This window comes from Falco biarmicus, chromosome 7 (genome assembly GCF_023638135.1).
Source record: "Falco biarmicus isolate bFalBia1 chromosome 7, bFalBia1.pri, whole genome shotgun sequence".
NCBI lineage: Eukaryota > Metazoa > Chordata > Aves > Falconiformes > Falconidae > Falco > Falco biarmicus.
The window spans coordinates 31,462,750-31,483,611 of record NC_079294.1 but is presented as its reverse complement, the minus strand read 5'-3'; the positions used below and the strand labels follow the sequence as shown (position 1 = coordinate 31,483,611).

General features: G+C 42.9%; 1 protein-coding gene across 3 annotated transcripts in view; it reads left to right on the top strand.

Annotated features, from left to right (window-relative positions):
* ITPK1 (inositol-tetrakisphosphate 1-kinase) overlaps positions 1-18,940 on the top strand; it is a 150,023-nt gene extending 131,083 nt beyond the window's left edge. For 2 of the 3 annotated variants that reach the window (XM_056347489.1, XM_056347491.1), the window contains exons 8-11: positions 3,112-3,277; positions 5,490-5,557; positions 7,028-7,190; positions 12,375-18,940. In XM_056347489.1, coding sequence (XP_056203464.1) covers positions 3,112-3,277; positions 5,490-5,557; positions 7,028-7,190; positions 12,375-12,697 — 720 coding nt within the window. In that variant the 3' untranslated portion in view covers positions 12,698-18,940. The remainder of the gene's footprint in view (positions 1-3,111; positions 3,278-5,489; positions 5,558-7,027; positions 7,191-12,374) is intronic. The other variant, XM_056347492.1, reaches the window with a different exon arrangement.
* Positions 18,941-20,862: the final 1,922 nt, after the last annotated feature.

Here is a 20,862-nt window from a genome sequence, read left to right as displayed (position 1 = left end):
TTGCTTCATTTTCTGTAGAGATATTCCCAGTGCAGAGCTGACACTGGAACTAGAACACAGACTGACCAGAAACCTGGTTTTCTTCATAAGATGACTGTTCAGAAAGCTCAGGTACTGACTAACAGGGACAGGTGGAGGTGAAGGCTTGAGTTTTGGTTTGGTGCCAGCCAAGGCTGGCAGGCTCTGCATTTTGCAATGAGAACACGAGCTAGTTAAGCCAGGATGCTGTTAGTCGTCTTGTGGTGTCCCACAGTTCTGCATGGCCTCTGCATCAGCCAGCTCAGCGCTTGAACCCCACTTTGCCAGCACCATTTGTTAGACTTCAACAGAGATGATGCCTGGGGGTTGTCCTTCCCAGCTGCCAGCAGGTCAGAACATGTGAGACAGCACTGAGACCCATAACCTGAAAAAATATGTCTAGAATGACTCTTTTTCTAAACGCTGAGGAGACGGGAAATGAAAAGGCAGAGAGCTGCTGTACTTTTGAGTCTGAATTCCTTAGGGACATTGTTAGTAAAAATTCTTGGTGCCAAACGTGGTTTTTTTGCCTTCAGAAGAGCTCTGCATTTATAATAAGGAATGCTATTTGGAAATTATGATATAAGGTATTGTTCCCATGTTAACTGCAAGACAGCAGGTCTGTGCTAGATGACAAAGAGCAAGTGCACCCTGCAAGCAAATTCTTGGAGCTGTATTCATGCATGCCAAAAACCATGAGACATCGCAGTGAACCAGCATAACGCAACACCACAGGAGTTGTATGGGTTGTGTGCTTGGCCATGGGGCTGCTGGCACAGAGCTTTGCAGAAGAGAGGTTTCACATGGTTTCCAGTAGCCTAGATCAGTTCTGTGCCAAGAAGATAAACTCTCTGGGTTTCCATGCTTCTAAAATAGGATTATAAGTACCTGCTCATCTTATGTTTGCGGGGATTAATTAACAAATATTTGAAGAGAACACTATGGGAACAGCACAGTTCTTCCAGTATGATGTTGTAGCTACTATAAAGCCAACAGCCTACACAAGAGGAGGAAGAAAGCAGTGTTTCTTGCCACTGGTGAGAGACAAATGAGGTACGATGTTGTTGCTGTGAATCATCTTGATGGATGATTCTGCAGGTTAGAGTAGGTTTTTCTTGCACAGGTTGTTACCACTCACAAATTCACTCTGTGCTATCAGGTAAGTAGCATCTGATGTAACAGAGACAGAGTAAGAATATCATCTGCAAGTAGGTATTGAATGCACGCGTTGGCTTGAACTCAGAAAATGTTAATCTACTGAGTCATTGTGCATGCATGCAGACAATTATGTGATCTAATGTGGTCTACCAGATAAGGAGGAATAAGGACAGAAATGCGCGCAGACTTTTAACTATGAGTATGTAATCGCTACATTATTTACCATGGCTATGTTTTTAAACAATAAAACCTATTGTATTTGCTATTTTTATTACAGGAATAAACTAAGGCGTTAGCAAAAATTCAGTCTGAAAGTACAGCGTACATCAGATGACCAGCTGATCACATATAATATGTGAGAGAGAGCATGAAAAGTGGCACAGTTTCTTCATAAACTCCTTCCAGTGACCCTGACTTCACTAAGATACAGCTAATCTCAGAAAGCATGAAAACTGACAGGAAGCATATGGAAAGAGCAAACAGTATAACTCATCTGCACCGTGCTGAGGCAGGAAGCTCCAATTTTATTCTGTATATTACTGTGGAGTCACTGCAGGACCCAGAGGAATTCTCTTTAATTTCTCTGGATTGTCTTGCATCCTAAGCAAAACAGTAGGTCTAGGCAGGCCAATGAGAAAATATTAACAGGCATAAGAAAACTTGTGTTTCAGAGCTTGGGAACTTTTCTAGTAAGTGTTGTGCATCCTGCACTGACTGAGGTAGGTGGCAGGCTCAAGGCTTGAATGATTAGCTGATGTCTTCAAGGCTTTTCGGAGGGGTAAGTTGCACTAACCAAAGCATCCCTACCTGTGTGAGGGAGTTTTGCCCAGAGGAGAGGAAGATGAAATGTATGTCAGGTTCTCTGGCCTTGAACAGTCGTTACTCATATTCACCTGACTACCAGCACGCCCTACTGCCACTGTGGATAACAAGGCCCAGCATCACAGCAGTAATGAAGAGAGGTCAGTATTCAGATAACTAGAGCATAGCTTTTTCAGGGCCTTAAGGATGGAGAGCAAAGCTGAGTTTATGCTCGCTTCTGTGTAGGGCAACACTGGTTTAATGTAATTTCATCACCTGTGCCATGATGGTGCTTACTGCTGGTTCTGCGTAGGAGCCATGTGCATCAATACTCCCAACAGCAAACCTGCAAAATGGGGCACCGCTGTTAGGATAATTATATATGCATGTAAGCATGGTAATGGAGGAATCAATGGAAAGAGCAGTGTAACTTGTGGTGAAGGTATGCTGGCTCATCAAAGTACTTCTGTGCATCTACCAGCAACATTTCTGTGCTGTTTGAGGCAGCTGTTTTTCTCATTCAGGCCCTCTAAATGCTTTCCTTTTTGGCGTATTTGTTCCGGTACCTTCAAGAGGATTATCCATTTGGAGTTAATGGGATGAAATCAAGCCAAGAAAATGATTAGGTCAGCATTTGCTAGCAGTAAGAGCTGCTAGGGTCTGAAAAAAGTTCTCTAATGATGTGGGTGAAACTCTGGTGCTTAGGCCATTGCAACGGGACTGAACCAAACCATGGGAAATAGAGTTGCGGGGAAGAACTTGTACAGTTAGTACACAGAGCTGTTCCTTCTGTGTTCTCATGGTACACACTTGTATTCAGTACAGACTTTGTCATTTGTGTTGGTCAAATGTTTTACCCTTTTATTGTACCTGCAGTTGCAGCAGCTTCCCAACTAAAAGCAACAAATGAAATTGCAAAGAGCTGAGAAGAAAATGTTGATTGAAAATGAAAACTGCACTGCCAGTAGTATTTGGAGGGTTGTGTGTCAGTGAAATGAAACTTAATGAAATAGGACTAGCTGTTGAGAAGGAATTCACACATCCACTAGGAGATGTTCCCCTCACTGGTAGTCGAGTGGTAGGTAAGCGTGAAAGTATTGAAAGACTTGTGCACAACTGTGTGTGTATTTCCAGATGGCGATCATCTTCAACCAGGAGGGCCTGAAAGCTGTTCGCCCCCCTTGCGTCATTCAGAGCTTCATCAATCACAATGCTGTGCTGTATAAAGTCTTCGTGGTTGGGGAGTCCTACACAGTGGTGAAAAGACCGTCTTTAAAAAACTTCTCTGCGGGAATCTCAGGTACATTGTGCTGATTTAAAAGGAAATGTCAGTTCTCAGAGCCTTGGCAGCAAACAGCTCAAAAGGATAATACCTTTGAAAAGGCTGCTGAAGGGAAGGCAGCTGGATCCTCCATACCGTGTTTCCTTTTCTGTATTATTTCAGTAGGAAGGGTGATAACTCATCTGCTCTGGAATACATACGAATGACATTCATATAGTAAATATTTAAGCAATGGTAACCTGAACCTTACCTGTTGGAAACAGTGTTTTATGTCATGTGGAAAGGGGAAGAGAGAGGGAAATTCTCTCATTCCGCAGTAAGTTCATATGTCATTTGTTCCAGAGTTTGTTTATAAATGTGATTTGGAGAGAATTTCCTGGATTCCATCATTTCAGAACTTTCTCTCCCTATTTTTACCTTGACTATGTATGTGTGTTTAAATTAAAGATCACTTGTGCTCTCCCCTAAGTGAACCTCTCTGTTCATGTGAGACCTAGTGTTGTAAACTTTGGTGGGAATTGTCCTTTGGTTCATAGATACCAGCTGTATTGGGGGGAAGGAGAAACAGACCTGTCAGTGAGGACAGTGATCGTCCTATATGTCACTAGAAAGCAGCACTTGAAGAGTTTGAATTAATGATTACTTAAGTTTCCTTTATGGAAAAAAAGCTCCTTTCCAGAGAATTCCATTCTGTGGCCCATCCGAAGCAAAAAGGAATTAGCAATGCAAGGATGGAAGCATGATCTACCTGAAACTGGACAAATCCAGGAGGTGGGGATGGGAGTGGAGGAGGTATCAAAGTGAAGGGGAAGGATGAACAAGTACCAGTTTCTTGTCACTTTTCTTAGTGGTTCCTGCTGATCTTAGTATGTCCATGTATGCTCACTGTGGCATATATTCTGCACACAAATACGTATTTTGTTAGTATATGTATTGTAGGATCCCAGTAAAAGTCCTTGTCCATAGGTGTGTATGGCAGTATTTACATTTATGCCTGCTCTATAAGTAGCCCAGAATCTGTGTTCATATAAACTATTAGTACAGTTGGTCTATATTTTTGCTGGAAGGGAGCGTTTTAAGGCATCTTTCTAAGAATGCCATAGCTAATGTCTCATCTTTAGTGTAAGACTTGAAAGTTGTCTGGAAGCCCAAATAAAAATAAATTTTGTGGGCACATATAGGATAAGTGTCTCGCTTTCTTACCCGCATCAGGAGAATTTAAGGGGCCCATGCTACAGGCAGCTCACTAGGCACATCTGATGATTAAGCAGATCTGGCAGCTATGAGGCACTCCAGGAGCTGACTGTCTGAAGGTACAGGGCCTGTCTAAATGGGAGGAAAGGAAGAACAGTGTGTGGTGGTGTCAGACTGCAGCGTGGATTTGGGTTTGCTTTTCACAGTTCCTCCATGTTTATTGTACGTGGCCCTCTGGCTGCTCTTAGATGTCCACTCAGAGAGACAAGCACAGCAGAAATACTTTATTACTGGTGCCACCTGCATGCTGAGACTTTGGTCCAGGTGTTCCCATGTGAGTTGTGTGTATGATGCCATCAATCTCCTGCAGTGGGCATCCCAAAGGGAGACTTGTTGTGGTAGATTTCTCCCCACCAGTAAAACCTCTAGCACAGAGGGAGTGGAGCGCGAGGTGCTGACAGAACTCTCCCCATAGTTTCCACTGCGGTATGTTAGTGGCTTCTGTCACCTCAGCGTGTCTCCTGCATTCCTGTGGTGCCTCCAAAAGAAGGACAGGTCCTGACTGTCAAATTTACTGCTTTCCTCCATGGTGACGGTGCCCTCCCCAGGTTCGCAGGGATCTCGGTGTACCCTGGGTGCTATGGATCTACTGCCTGCAGTGAATGCTGCTTCTCCCTTCTTTCAAACACCTTCCCATTGGAACTGACACTTTGAGTATAGCAAATTAGTAGAAATCAACTACATTATCTTACTGAACTTAATCGGCTTTGGTGAAGGAAGGGAAACCGGTTTCCGTTAACCCCGTGCAGTTCTATTTATCTGTGGTCCGAGGTGTGAAAACTGTGGGTGACCGGGCGGTGGGTCCCTGCCTGTGCAGGCAGCTGAGTGCCAGCAGGCAGGAGAGGGCCTGGGCGGGGGGTTGAGAGGGGGTCTGCCCAGTATGGCTCAAGACTAGATTCCCTGGGGCTGCAGTGCCATCTACTGTTCCTTGTACTAATCCTTTGGAAAGTTATTTACAACCTGCTTTTAATTCCAGACAGGGAATCAATATTTTTCAACAGCCACAATGTTTCAAAACCAGAATCCTCATCTGTCTTAACAGCAGTAAGTACACTTGGTCTTTTTTCTTCTACAGCGGCTGGAAAACTAGTCCATTCTTACTGAAACACAAGTAGCTAGTGATGCTCCTTCACAAGTTGCCTGCTTCTGTGTTGCAGGCTGAGGTCTGTTCGGTACAATGAACCAGCATGACCGTGTCCCCACTCTGGTTTTCCTTACCGAGCTCTGGTGAGGAAGCACTGATGCAGCAGGGCTCTGCTGCTTGGCAGGCCTGAACTCCCCCAAGCTAATCTAGGCAAAGGGACAGAGAGGTTCTGAATGCAAATACCTGGCCTTTTCCTGTCCAGAGAGCTTAATAAGCATGAATCATCCTTCGAGGATGTGAGAAAAGACAAGTGGTGAGTCCAAAAAAGCAGGAAGACAAGTGGAGAAGTCACGTTGGGCAGGGCACAGAGGGTCAGTAGCCGCCTGCCGTGCAAGCACGGCCAAGCTGTGACCACGGGACCATTTCTGCCTATCTTCCAGGGCTGGCAGTGGCAGCACGCTGCATAGGTGCATGCTTGCTTTGCCAGTTAATAAGCTTTGCAAGTATGAATCCTAGCAAGTTCTCGGGTACTCAGCTGCTGAGCAAGTCACTTTACAGGACTGGGTCCTTTCAATCTCTGAGTCTCCAGATTCTTTTCTGTTTCACAAGCTCTACTGGGGACTAATTTTGTAGTCAGCGATGATTAAATTTTGTGTACAATGCTGATAGGTATGCTAAATGTTAAAACTGTAACTGTGCTAGTCATAAGTCCCTTTATGGCTAAATTTACTTTAAAACTTAAGAGAGTGCTCCTGTGGTTTACCTGCCATCTCTCTCATACATTTATGTATTCCACGCATGCTTCTGTAGGCAGAGCAGCACACTTCTGGTGCATAAATGTTGTTCAAAAGTAAAGAAAATTACATATTCTAGTCATAAATAACCTGAGCTATTCACTGTAATAAATGTTTATAGAATAATTTGTACATGAAAACCTGCATAAAAGATATGCCCTTTGAATTAGCTTCTGCCTTGAACAGCTGAGTTGCATTGTGTGGCTCAGACTAACCACGGGAGTCTGGTATCAGCCCTTTAACATAGGCCTTAATCTACACTGAAATAACAGAATGATATCCAAAACATTTGTAGCACAGGGTTAAACACCCCGGCTGTATTTGTTTTTTTAAGGTGTAGATCTAGCACCTTAAACAGCAAGCTTGATTCTCCATTGATTCCTACACTGCTCTGTCTCAAGGAGCTGCACCAGTATGAAGAGGAAGAACTAGCTGCTTTAGAGCAGGTGAACTTCCAATATAGGAAGGATTCTGCATTATGAAAGCAGTTTCTCTTTGGTGTCTTTCTCTGTTTCATGCCACCAGTTCACTACAATTAGATTCAGTGAATATGCACCTGGAAACCTCTGAAATTCAATCTTTCCACTAAAAGGACTGTTTCAGCGTCCCTTAGTAATGTGTCTTTTTCCACTGTAGCTGGATAAAATCGAAGGAGTGTTTGAGCGGCCAAATGACGACGTCATCCGGGAAATCTCTAAGGCGCTGCGGCAAGCTCTGGGAGTTTCCCTATTTGGAATTGATATCATCATTAACAATCAGACGGGGCAGCATGCGGTCATTGATATAAATGCATTCCCAGGTGAGAAAGGCCTTTCCACTCTTGCTTTGTGGAAATGGTGCAGTGCATGCTTCGTGTGAAGTTCTACTGCTTTTGTCTCACATCATTGCTTCCCAGGTCAGGGACAGGAAAGTAGCAGCCAAATTGTTCTGAGATCAGATACTGTTCAATCTCAGAAGGGCAGAACCCTTATCTAGATATGGAATGCACTGCTGAAATATCAGCTATAAGGAGGTACAGTCAAATTTTAATAGCCAGTTGTAACACAGCTGTTATGCCCTTCCCTGAAAAGGGATGCCCAGGAACTGAAGTATGGGACTGAGTGCTGGGACCTGGCCTTTCTGGACCTGTCCCTCATTCTGAAGCCAAAAAGAAAAATAGTAAATTCTATTTTAGGAGAGCGTTCTAAGGTTTCTTTTTTCCCAGACTCTGTGCCATTAAAAGTGTTGAGGGGTGGAAGCAGTAAACTGTCCCCTTGAAAATCTCTTCCTGTGCAAATTGATTCCCCACAAAAAGACATTTGTGCACGAAAGTGAAAACACCAGGAATACGAAGGTGATGATAAAATTACATGTGCCCAGGAGTTGCTGTAAAGAGTTAAATATCCTTGCAGGTTCTTGAAAGAGCATCCTGGAGTAAAATAATAGACTAAAGCATGTGAAAATGGGTAAATTTGTCCTCTGGGGGTTTTTTAGTACAACATGGATCTCGGAAACAAATAAACAAGCTTGTTGCCCACTGAAATTGTTAAAAGGAGTTTTATAAAGTGTTTATACGGAGAGGCAATAATGGTCTGTCACTTGTACTAAATTCAGTAGCCTAGCACAGGAACAGAATGCATCATCTCATGTGATGCTGTTTTGCATGGGGTTTTTCTCTTTGAGAATCTCATTTTCTTAATAGCGATGTTTGTTTCCAGAGACATACACAGGCTGTTACATAGTTTGTTTAACCTGTCATTGAAGACTTTGAGTTTTCAATCTTTACATCTAGAGATCTTGCCCTGAGCCCTCAGTCTTCTTGATCTTTCAGTTCAGGTCCTCAGTCCCACTACTGCCCTGTGGTGCCTTGCCTGTCCATCTCCACAATGACTGGCTTCCTCTTAAAACTCCAGCCCTGCTATTCTCAGGTCACTTTGCAGCTTGGTTCTGCCATATGGTGTTGATGGAATCTGAAGAGCTGTGAAAACCATCTTCTGCCAAGAGCAATGAAACAACCTAAATTGGGTGTCAGATGGAGCCATATCAGTTTTGTGAATGGGATTATATTTCAGACACTGGGTCCTGAAGTCAGTGAAGTAGGACATTCTTTTGCAATCCTGCATTTTGGTTTGATATTTTGGGGGTTTGGGGTTTTTTTTCAAGTATTTTGGATTTGGTACTTTGCACGGACTGAAATTCCCCTTTTCATGAAATGAAAAAGTCCAGATTGGGGAACAGCTAGTGGCAAACTTAACTATTTAAAGAGTAGTAATGCCTTCTTGTTGTGCAGAAGTTTGCAGAACTGCTTTCAGCCTTATGCGCTGCTGTCCTTCTACCCTAAGGCAGAAGTTTTCAATATTTAGCCCAAGTCCTGTATTTTAGTCTGCACAGTAATCGGTCTTTGAAGAGACATTGAATTAATAGAGTGTTCTAGTCCTTGCAGGAGGCTTGAGAGCACGAGGAAGCTTCTTATGCACAGGTCTACATTGTGTCTCACACAGGACTTTATTAGTGGTGAACACATGGGTCGGTGAAGGTAGCTACTAGCTTTACCACCATGGGATGGGTTGAAGACCAGCTGGAGGAAGTCTAGATAGAGGATAGCAGCAGGGACCAGACATATGGAAGAGAGAAAGCTGGGGTAGACGAAACTGCCTTCAGATTTGTAAAAGGTAGCAGAACGGAGAGAGATGAGCAGCTTTCAAGGGCTGCTGAGGTCGGAGAAGCAGCAATGAGGTAAAATACAGCAGAATAAGAGCTACATCTCAACACAGAATACTGTTGCCCAAAAGCATGTTCAGCCCAGGCAGCTGCATCTCCCTCCAAGGGCCAGTATGATTCAAAGGGTTCATTGATGGAGCCAACACCTTGCCTAATGTGAAGTTCAAATTCAGCCCTGCTCAAAAGAGTCACCGATGGGCTGCATCAGCAGTGGGATCTCACTGTTCCTCTCTCAGTCCCAGGAAAGGGCTTTCCCTTGCTCTTCTTCCTCAAGTCATCCTGTCCTGGAAGGGTTGCAGTAGAGCCAGACTGAAGCCAAGTTAAATGCTTCAGGGACCTGCTACATCATCTCTGCACCACTGCTTTGGGGAAGGGACAGGAAGAGATATCCTTTAAGGAGTATTCACAGCCTCTTTCATGGAGCTCAAGCTACAGCTTGGGGCCAGGCCAGGCCAAAGCCTTGTCCAACCGCCCAGAGGCTTGGCTTCCTTGTGTGCTGTCTTTTTTTGTTTACCTGGCTTGAAGCTTATTTGAACCTGCCACTCTGCAGATGTCATCTTGACGGTAGTTTAATGTCAGAATTGAGAGCAGTTGTACCTGTAGGAAGATAACAGATGACACATGCTTCAGTAGCACCAGCAACTCTTCAAAAAGATTTTCAAGGTAAATGTCTGAAAGGCCTATTGTGCCTCCTGTTCTATGGGAAATGACTGGGACTCTTATTTAGCAGTGGTTACCAGCTGAGGTAGTTAACTGTTGGCACAGTCATATAGCATGTGGGGTTTATGTTTGTCTGAGCTCAGGTAACTGAGAGAAAGGGCTCTGCATAGCCTGGTGTCCTGCTGCCACGGGTGAGCTCACCCAGCCTGAGAAGCAGCTTGTGCACATGTTCTGCAGCCCACCGCCAGTATAGGTGAGCGGCTGGTTCTGTGTGCGTATAGCTGGTAGCTGGAAGCATCAGATCTGAATGTGCACTTTGTGTGTGTAAATACACTGCCACAAATGCAGGACATGGGCTGTCCATTCCTCTCTGCCCAGGGGAAGATACAGAAAAGCAGAATGTGTGCCAGATCAGGGAGAGTCTCCAAAAAATTGGGCAGGTAGCATCTCTAATGCTAGCTTAAAAATGCTCATAGGAATTTCTTGACTCCACGAAGGTCAGGGGGGCAGGTACTTGTTTTCAGATGTTCTCTACCTCCCTTCCTTGTATTTCTTATTTACAAGTGTGTGAAGTTTCTTCTGAGTGACCAGGCAGAACTGCTTGGGCCTTTCCACCCAGTGTGCAGAGGGCTTACACAGAGGAAGCCTGCCTGATACGTACAGCTTCCTTACACTGTAACATCTGATGATTGCAGGACTGAATAACTGGCCATCTAATTGCCATTAAATACTTAAAGCAACTTCTTTGTGAGTTTGCCAGGTGCCCTCAAACAAGGCTGGTTTGTTTTCAGTGAGCAGACATGAAACACTCTAGGGTACTATGGATCTCCTCTCTGAATATTAAAGCTGTTTCTATGGAGATGGCTTATTCCTGGGGTGTTTGAAACACTCTGAGTAGATTTGAAGGCTAATCCCATGGCTTTTACATAAGCAAGAAAGTGTAACAAGCACCTCTGTCAAAGTGCTGGAGATCTTGTTCTGGCTCCCATAACTAGCCATAAAAGTCCTAGTTGCTCCCTGCTGACCGTTGGATTATCGTGTGGGGCACTGGGAAACTTGACATTTTTAAATAGCAGATTTCTTTGGTGAATCTGTTTAAGGGCCTTTGAGAAAGGAAAACTGGGAGCTGTTGTCTCACATTGCTGGTGTTTTGTATGACCTCTTAAGTATCTAGGAGAATTGTGACCAAGTACAATAACATCCAAAGCAATGTAGCAGCCTCAATAAGTGTCAATTAGTTAATATATGTGTTGTAAATACACCATAAATTCACCACATTTATCTTAAGGTGAAATTATCCTCTTACCTGATGTTTTTCAGGAAGTTGAGATTTTACTGCCTAAGGAAGTTGGTCTTTACAGGAGAATGGAGATTAAAATTGAATTATATATGGATCTGAGGGACTCTTCTGCCCTGTGACCAATCACTAGAGTGTTTTTAAACGTGCATTCACTTTGTGGTCTCTGATTCTGCTCATGTGCTGCTGTGTGAATGTGTGCTATTCACATGGGACTGCTAAACTTACTTATCGCTTCAATTTCCTGTATTAATATCAGATCACCTTCAGAATACTTTTATAGACATTTTAAAACAATCAGCCTATCCCATTAAATACACTGTATGTCATATGTCACCTCTAAATACTAAATCAGATTGATAATTTTAGGTAATGCAGTAGCAGTTAAGATCCATTTCGAGATGATGTACCAATATTGCATGTGTGGTTCAGTTTTAAAAGGAATGTGATGATAAAACTGTGCGTGTACTGGTGTTTAAAATAGAGCCAGAAGCTTTGCACACCCACTGCCACACTTCTGTGTCACCAAAAATGTCATGTCCCCTGGTATTTGAGTAACTGTTTTAACTAGTAAATTTGTTGTTAAACTCTGCATTGTAAATTGTCTGGAATCGCTTAACAATACATGGTGAAAGGTAGTTTCAGTACTGAAATAAAAGGTTGATGTTTCTACCAAATACTGTACCACTGATACATGTTTACTATCCCTCTAGTGTTTTTCCAGACATTGCTCATAGCGGAAAACGTGTTTTAAGTACCAAGTTAGGTTAGATAGATGAGCATCACACTGCTTCTTACACAGTGGGAAGCTGCCTTTTCTGTAGGGCATAAAGCCAGCCCCGCTGTCTTCTGAGGTTTCCCTAACTGAGGGTATTGCTGGGCAAATTTTAGAGAGGGTCCAGACCCTTAAGGAAACTCTGCACTAGAGATACTTTCCATAGTAAACCTGGAAAGAGGTTGTGAAAGGTCAGTGTTATACCAGAGTTTGTAACTTAGGGAAAACTTGGACTTGGCAACAAGTGGTAGGATATATTTAAAATTATGTATACACAAACATATTTGGGAGGAAAAAGAAACAGAAGATCTGAAAGGTGACAGTTTTTCTTATTGAGCAAAAGTATTTTTGTAGCAAGGGTCTTTGCTCCTCTTTATGCTAATCTGCTTTTGCAGTCACTCAAAACAGTGTCATGGAAAAGAAGCCTTTTTAGTATTACTTGGAGGCCAAGGACAGCCCAAGAAATAAACTGGTAGAAAAAAGCTTTCAAAGAAATTATGAAAATTACTTAATTGCCTTTTCTTTTTCTCCTTCATTTTCCCTTTTTTCAGGTTATGAGGGTGTTTCCGAATTTTTCACGGATCTCCTGAACCACATAGCTGCTGTCCTGCAGGGTCAGGCACCTGAGGTGACCCAGCTAAACCACAGCAAGCTCCTGGCAGAGCAGACCGGTGGGATCATGGATGAGCGGATATGCTGTGCTAGCACAGGCTGCCTCAGCGTCATGGGAAAAGACTCCTCCTGGATTGTGGAAAGCGAGACCAACAGCTCAGTAAAACTGCAACACCAGAGACTAGGCTGCAACTCAGCAGTGTCCCCCAGCTTCCAGCAGCACTGCGTCGCTACGTTGGCAACAAAAGCTTCTTCTCAATAACTTGCCAATGCCATGGACTGAGAAAGCCACAGGGATACAAATATTGGTCCCAGAACCAGATCAGGCTGTAACAATACAATTGTGAAAAATGGGGAAAAAAAATCAACACAAAACACAACACAAAAAAAATCAAAATAAAAAAAAACCTTCCATTTGATTTAACCTGATTTGCTGATGAAATGGACTTAAAGGGCGAGGGTGAGAAAGTGATTCAGATCCATTTCATCAGGTTCCAGTTGCAAATCTATAGTGAGTTTACACACACGTGGGTTTTAACACTAGTCCTTTCGTTGTGGGAGGGTTGCTCTTTCATTTCTATTGTTCTTTGTAATCACTGGTGACCAGCATTTTAAAATCTGACCTCATGTGGTATCAAGAAGATGATAATGTTGAAATGCAGTGTCTGAATGTATCAGTGCTAAAGATTTCTGCCTAAAATATTCCGTTTCCTTTTTCCATATAGGCCATTGCAAAAGAAAGCTAAGACAACTTCAGTATCACTAAACCAAATCTCTTGAAACATTGAGCAGTCAAGATGTTGACAGGTAGCTTGCTGCAGAGCTGTGGCACTTTGAGTAGGAGAGAGCAGACTAGCTGTTCAGGGTGCAAAACCAAGGTGATCACCCCACTTCCAGCTTTGCAGTTCTTCCCCCAGGCCTCATTGCTTCTATCAAAAGCAGCTTCTAACCACGCTCGCCAACAGCAACACATTTGACCCAGACAGGGTGCCAATAGTTAGACTGAGTGATTTAGTAGATTAAATATCATCCTTTCAGTCGTCTGCTAGTGGTGAAATCCTATAAGTTAATGGAAGCAGCTCATCTCTTAGCAGAGAATGTAATTGTCCCTCCATTGCACTTGTGAGGTCTGTAGGACAGCTCTACAAAAAAGCCGGCAGAGCTGTGCATTTTCCTTGGAGCAGTGCACCTGATCTGTGGATCCTAAGGAGTTGCTGCCTTCCATAGATCCATACTGCTGTGCTTTTTTTTTTTTTTTTTTATTTTGCAAATTAAATATAAACAGAATTGTGTACCTTTATATGAGGTAGAAGTACACAGCAGCTTCAGCTTAGAGACCACATTGTGTTGCAAGCTGCTGGATGAGGCTGTGTGGTAATTTACAATAGTGCTTTATACTGTTTTTAAGCTATTTTGTATCTCTTGAGATGCACAGTAAATCTACAGTGTTCACCCTCTGTTGCATCTTCTAGCGTGGCAGCATCTTCTGCTGTTAAGAATTCCTGTGACTTTTGCCAATTCTGAACACTAAACTGGAAATATCCAAGTCTGTCAGTGCTAACAATGGAGACACTATTTCAGTAGACAGAGTGGCCTTCCCTTCCCCATATAAGCCCTAAAATATGTTTTAGAGGGGGGGTGGTAAAGAAAATTGCCATAGTTAGGCTCCTAGATTGCAGATGCGGGAATTTCTGTCTTTCCATAGCAGGTTTTCAAAAAGCATCCATCACTGCAGCATTTAATGTTTGGCTGGTGTCATGTGTTAGATATCTACCCAAAAGGAAGGGATCTAGAGCTTAAAGCCCAGGTAGACCATGGAGACAGGATTAAACCAGGTAAAAGGTGTCACCACCCTACCTGATGGTACCAGTCCTGGAGGGCAGAAGGTTTTGAGGAGTGTTGTGTAGCAGTTCTTTTGTGTAAACCATGTTTTTTACTTAAGAAAATTAAGTAGCTGGGATCAGATTTTCAAGGATGATTTACACAAGAGAAGATTATTTCACCTCTAGAGGGGTTACTAACTTTAAGATATTGCTATAGGGACTGGAAGGACCATATGAGTGTGGTATCTGTCAAATTCCAGGGTGCATATAAATGCAGCCAACTTCCTTGACTACTGCAGATCAGTTCTGAGCTGAGCACGCTTCACGACGCTTGTATGCTTTGAGGCTGCTGGATCCCATGTTGTCTGCAGCTCGCAGGTCTCGGGTGGTCGTGGTATAAGTCAGATGTACATAGGTAAGGGTTTATAAAAGCATTCACGATAGACCAAACCTTTCGTAAAGCCATGACTGAAATCAAATTGACATCTGCAGTTTGGGGTTTGTTTTTGTTTGTTTAAAATAAAAAGTGTTTTTATGTTACATGTGTAACAAAAGATACCCTCAGGAAGGAACTTGCCAGTGCATATTTTTGTATGGTACTTTCTTGTAACCAGCTGGTGGAGTGTTTGTAGACTTGCCTTTTGCTCCCTTTATTACAATGGCTTGGGTTTTGGGGGGTGGGTTTTGGGGTTTTGGTTTGGGGGTTTTTTTATTGGGTGGTGGGGAAGAAGCAATGATGTTAAAACTGGGTTAGTAACTCAAGACCTTTCAAACTAAGTATGTTTACATGAATCTGAGTGTTGGATCCAATGGAAATGTCTGTATGCTGTTTCCTAGTTAGAACATCAAATAAGAACTTTATTTTCCTGGCTGCCTTCTGAATTTTGGTTGGCCTATTTTGCACTGCTTTATTTCTCCGAAATAAACTACTGAAATATAATTGTGCATTTTAAACTTGTTTACAAATGATTGTTAGAAGTTTATTTTGTAATTCTCTGAAGGCTTGCAGAAATACTATATTTAAATATTACTCCAGACCTTGGCAGTAACTAGAAAAACAAGTTTAGGTCATTGGTGTGAGCAGTGACATTTTTCCCATAGTCTGTAATTTATTTTTTATTTATCAAATGTATCGGTATCACTTTAATTTACCAGGTGCAGATATGCAGGTGCCTGTTGTGATGTGGCATTACAATAGAGTTTTCACATAAATTACCATGCAATTGCTGTACTACTATATTTCCTTGCAGAAATTATTGTTATGGCTCATGTAATAGAATGTTGCTAAATCACGGGGGCAAATTGGGAGACCAGCTTTTAAAAGCCAAATCTGTAAGTTACCAAGTATCCAGACATACAGTTACGTTATTGCAAAACATTTGAGCATGCGTATGTTATTAAGCCTGTGCTAAAGTGCTTTTCTGAATTGCTGCCTCATGTGGTAAGTTCAGGATAGTTTTGATTTAAGATAAGCTTCACAGTAAGTTAGTTGATATTCTGTAGTCTTGTCGTTTTTTGTAAAAGTAGGGGGGTCTAGTAATATTAGACCATACTGGAATGCCTTTGCTTTTAAAATTGCAGACAATCTAAGGGGGATTTTCCATAATGTCTGTTTGAATTATTTGAATTTGTTATTGTGGGTTAGGAAATGTTCTGCTGTGTTTTCAGAGGCATAGCTGTTATTGCTGTTGATGAGAGCAATTCTATTAAAGTTACATGGTCACCAGTTAGCTTCTTAGGGATCTATTTCTGTTCTGCTTCACTGTTAGAAATCCACAAGAACAGCTTGACTGGAATTTCTCCAGGTTTTGTGTCAGCGCAATAGAGGAGATGGGACTCTGGTTTCCACTGTAATTATGTAATCAGGTTCAGCAGGTGAAGGTTTTTTCCCTGTCGAAGAGAACTTGAGCGGTGGTATTAGTGCCTGTGATGTAAAGTCATTGCCATCCTCTTCCCCCTCTAGCTGACTTTGCCGCGTTATGCCTGGGTTTGTAATGACCATACCAGGACATCCTGACCGTTGCATGAAAACCATCTGCAAAAATGCAGCTAGCCAGGAGCATTGGTGCTGATGCTGGTGGTTTCTGTAATGCAGAACTACCGCAGGGCCGATGCTGTTTTGCCTTTGGTTAACCACATGTCTGGCTATTCAACCTTTGTGCTGTAGGAGCCGACTGACCAGGCTGGTCAGTAGATAGATGCACTATTTTTATTAATACTACTCAGACTTTTGGAGTGATAAAGCTGTTTGAAGGTCTCCATCCTCAGTGTGGGAATGTTTGTGCAGAGGAGGTCCACAGCAGGTTGCTCAGATGGAAAACTGCCAGTTTAATTTGTTTTCATTATAGATGAGTACAAATCAAGAACCCGACCCTGAGGCTTCACAACGTAACAAGGATTGCTCAAGTTAAAGCCTCAAGTTCTCCAGATTAACTGTGGGCTGTATCCAGCCAGGGAACAGCCAGGTGGATAACAGAGGCAAGATACAGCCCAAAGGCACCAGAATACATGGGCCCAGAGGTGTTTGAATTGGCTGGCAAAAGAGAGTGAGACAAAGGAAAAATGCTTCTGTTGTTTCCATCCTTAAAAAAAAAAAAATATCCAGGCTTCTCAGTTCTTAGACTAACACTGGTTTCCCAAAGTCTTTGCGTGGCAGCAGTGACAGGTGAGTCAGGTTTTTTCATGCTAGCTTGCAGCCTTGCCTTCCACAGCTGTGCAGAAAATCTTGGGTTTTGGTTTTTTAGTGAATAGAGTCTATTTTGAGTTTGTAGCAGTCTCCCCATGTGCACACTTGCAGGAGTTCACTTGCATTACCCTGCTAATATTCTTTTCCTCTCTCCTTTTTAGTAAGAGATATATTGATTTCTGTATTCAGTATACAATTACTTTATGGTGTTTCAACTCTGTGTTTTGTAATTAGGAGTATGTGAAAATGCTTTTTGTAGATTAAAATATTTCCTTTAATATAATCTCCTCTTGCTTTCATAGATAAATGGACACACCATTGCAGATCACATTGCTGATTTTATTTGTAATAGTGCTTTAATATCTATTTCAGAGGAATGTAACCTCTAGAAAAGTACTTTCCATATCTTCACTACCTTTCCTTTCCCTGTTCACTCTGTAGATCCAGGCCATCAACACTTGAGCTTTTGACCAGGTGGGTTTCAGATCCTCCATGGATTCAGTCATGTTTACATGGCCACAAAAATTATTAAAGATGGTTGAAGTTTGAGAGGATCCAGGTATAAATTGAGATGTTGGATTCCGCAGTAACACAAGCATAGCAGCACCTATAGCAAGCAAAGGGAATCATTCTCGCTGTGTGCGTGCAGGTGGCTATTGGGGTCTGCTGCTGGGGCAGTTTTTCCTGTGGAATTAAAAAATCCACTCTAAGAAAACATCCTGTATCTGTGGTGCAGAAGTAGGGCGAGGATAGGTAAGGGTTTGGGAGTAAAATCTGGCCAGTGGACATTGTGATACCAGTGGTCTAGAATTTCACTCTTGAATAGCAACCTGGAGAGATGTCTTCTCTTTCTCCACCTTTCTTACCCTGAATCCACTGAGGCTGATGTTGGCAGATGCCTGTGGGCCGCATGAGCCCATTAGCAGGTGACCTTGCCCAGCATGCCATGAGTTTGCAGAGAGCTCCTGATGTCCTGGCAAGTTTTTGTTGATGGCCTGGAAATCTCTTAAAACTACGGAAATAGCTGAAACAGTGGAGTTCATTAAAATCAGGTCTTCCTCTTCCATCCTTTTTAAGGAAAGCCACATTTTATTTCCTTCTTCGTTCCTTACACAGTAGGTTTTAGATATAAATTATTTTAACATTTTTTGTGTGAAAAGTCATATATACATATATAAAGTTTTTAAAAGGTTGAGTATATGTTGAGTATAAAATAGTGACTTTGTTTCAGATGTTAGCAGCCCCTAAAAATCAGTTGTTTATCCTCTTGTAAAGTTAGTGCTGTAAAAAAGAATATTAAAAATAAAAGATGTATTAGATGTATGTTTTATTATTTATTTCTGATTCGGTATTTGATATAGTTCATGTATACCCTTGTGAGAACCATATACTAAAATGCAGTCGTTCTTAAAATGGAGTAACAACAATTCCGTGGGATCCCAACAATTTTGAGAAAACTGGCCCTCCGGGTGTGAATAATATTGGATATTCTCTTTCACTTTCCAGCATTGCTCCCCACCGAAGCATGGCTGAATCTTGGGGACCATTTTGTGTGTGTGCTAGGTTTCGCAAGTCCATTGATATCTGTGTTCAAATCCAGCTGTACAGTGTTAACAAGTGTCTTGTGATTTGCTTCAGCCCGGTTCACTATGATTTCTGGAACATGATTCCCATTTTGTATTTAAATTTGTATAGAATTATATAAACCCTTAAAAGATCATGGCTTACTGTAAAAACCAAAAATACTTGCTATTTGGCGTCTTCAATTGCATGACTGATCAGATCTGACAATGAAGATGGTGCTTTCATCTAACGGCGTTGATTTCGATGGTGATATATTAATTTTCTTTTCATTTTCCAAGCACCTGTTTTGGACAATGTTTGGTTTCAACAGTAAAGCAATATGCAGTAGGTATTGTGGCATTATCTCTGTAATTGGTTTGATGACAGAATTGTCCCTTTCCAACACGTAACGAAAATAAATGCCTTATAACAAGTTCTGCTTTGCTTTCTCTTTGTGAGTGGGTAGGGCAGCGAGGCGAGCAGCGTGTTGGGGGAAGCCTGTTTTTGTGAGAATCTGGTTTTCACATCCTTCCCCAGTGCAGCTGTTAGCAGTTACTTTGGACCTCCTTGTATCAGGAAGATTTGATGTAATTTCTAACAGTAGTGGGAAGTCGGCTATTTTTATTTTACTGTGTAACACAGCTAAACATCACTGGGATTTAGGCTGCTGCTGGACATAAGCATTTATTTCTAGTGTTGGCTTCTGGGCATATTCTTCCTTCATCATCCTGGATAGGGAATTCTTGATTTCTCAAAACCTAGCAGGATTTTTGATCAGGATCCTTTTGTCTGGTGCAGGAAAGATGGATGTATCACACCCAGTAGCATTACATTTTGCTAAGCAGCAAGCACTCTTAGCAAGGGCACTCATGTAAGCACTGCCTGGGGATCGGCGCTTGGTGTCAGCCCCAAGGCCAAGCCCTGCAGTGGCGAGCTGAGAGATGCTGTAGGCCAAGAAAGTCCTTGGGTCCCAAATGTTTGTGCTTACTTGAATATCCAATTAAAACAGTATTTATAATAGCTCCATCAAGTAACGTTATTTTTCCTCTTGTTGATTTTGCAGCAGCAATAGACAAGTTCTGTCTGTTGCCACCATCTTTTGTGGAAAAACTTGTCTAATTGTTTTGGAGGTGGCTGCGTTTCTATGGTGCTTTGTTTGGTTTCTTGGGTTTGGGGTTCTCTTTTTGGTTTGGGTTTTTTTTTTTTGTTTGGGTTTTTTTTTGGTGGGGATGGTATGGGTAATTGAGGGTTTGTCTGAATTTATTGTGACATGTAGACGTGAGTTTGCAAGGGGTTGTATGGGTGATGCTAGTGGCAGAGACTGCCACGAGGAAAAAAAGGAGAAACTGAATACTCAAAATTTAAATGAAGATTAGTATGTAAAAATTTTACTTTTGCACTTGGATTAACTGACATTTTAGTACTGATTCTGTGGAACAGCTTTGGTTTCACTTTTGTTCCTGCGTGTGTTTCCCTGAGGTTGATGAGAGCATGATCTCCTCAGCATGGGGTTGGGAGACTCGCACCCTGCTCCGCTGTGCTTTCCCCAGTCAGGCTCTCGCCCTGTGCCTTGTCCTGCCTTGCGCCCTGTGCCAGGGCAGCTTTCGGGCCGTGCCTCAGCCTCACCACCACCTCCTCCTGCTGTTTGGCAACCCAGGGCTGGGGGCAAGGGGCACTGCCCACCCAGCAGCAACTCCAGCCCTCCCGGGGAAGCTCACCTGGTGGTGATGGACAGCTCTGGACACCCAGCACCTCCTGCACCCACCCACCTCCAGTGCAATTCACTCTGCGGGCCCACAGCGCTGATGTTTTTAGCAGAATAAAGGAGTATGTTGAGTTCAAAGCCTGGCAGCCATTCCCCGAGTATCTCAGCTGTTCCGTGGGCTGCAGGTGGTGGGAGACAGCTGAGCTTCGAACTGGGGGTGGGATAGAGCCCTGGCAGGGGGATGCTCTTTTCCTCTCCTGAAGATACATAGAAAGTCTGAGGTCTGATGATCGGTGTTCAGAGCCTTTTGGGGCAAGCTTCCCCAGCCCAGACACCACCACTCCTGCAGCTGGCGAGTGGCCTGAAGCCCAAAGGCTGGGGAGGGTTCTGCTGGTTAGCGCTGTGCCAGCAGGCCACCACAGTTCCTACAAGCTAACGCGCAGGAGGGGCATCCCCTCAGGACCAGCATTCACCTCTGGGGGAACACAGACCGCTAGTTTTCTCATGACTAGCCCATTTGTTACTTTTATTTTTTAACCCGCTTGTGCATCGTCCAAATAGCTTGACTTCATCAAGTATTGCCCCAGTGTTTACACTTCTAAGCTGTTTTCTCTCTGGTCAGCCCCGTGTTCATAGATGAACTACGGACG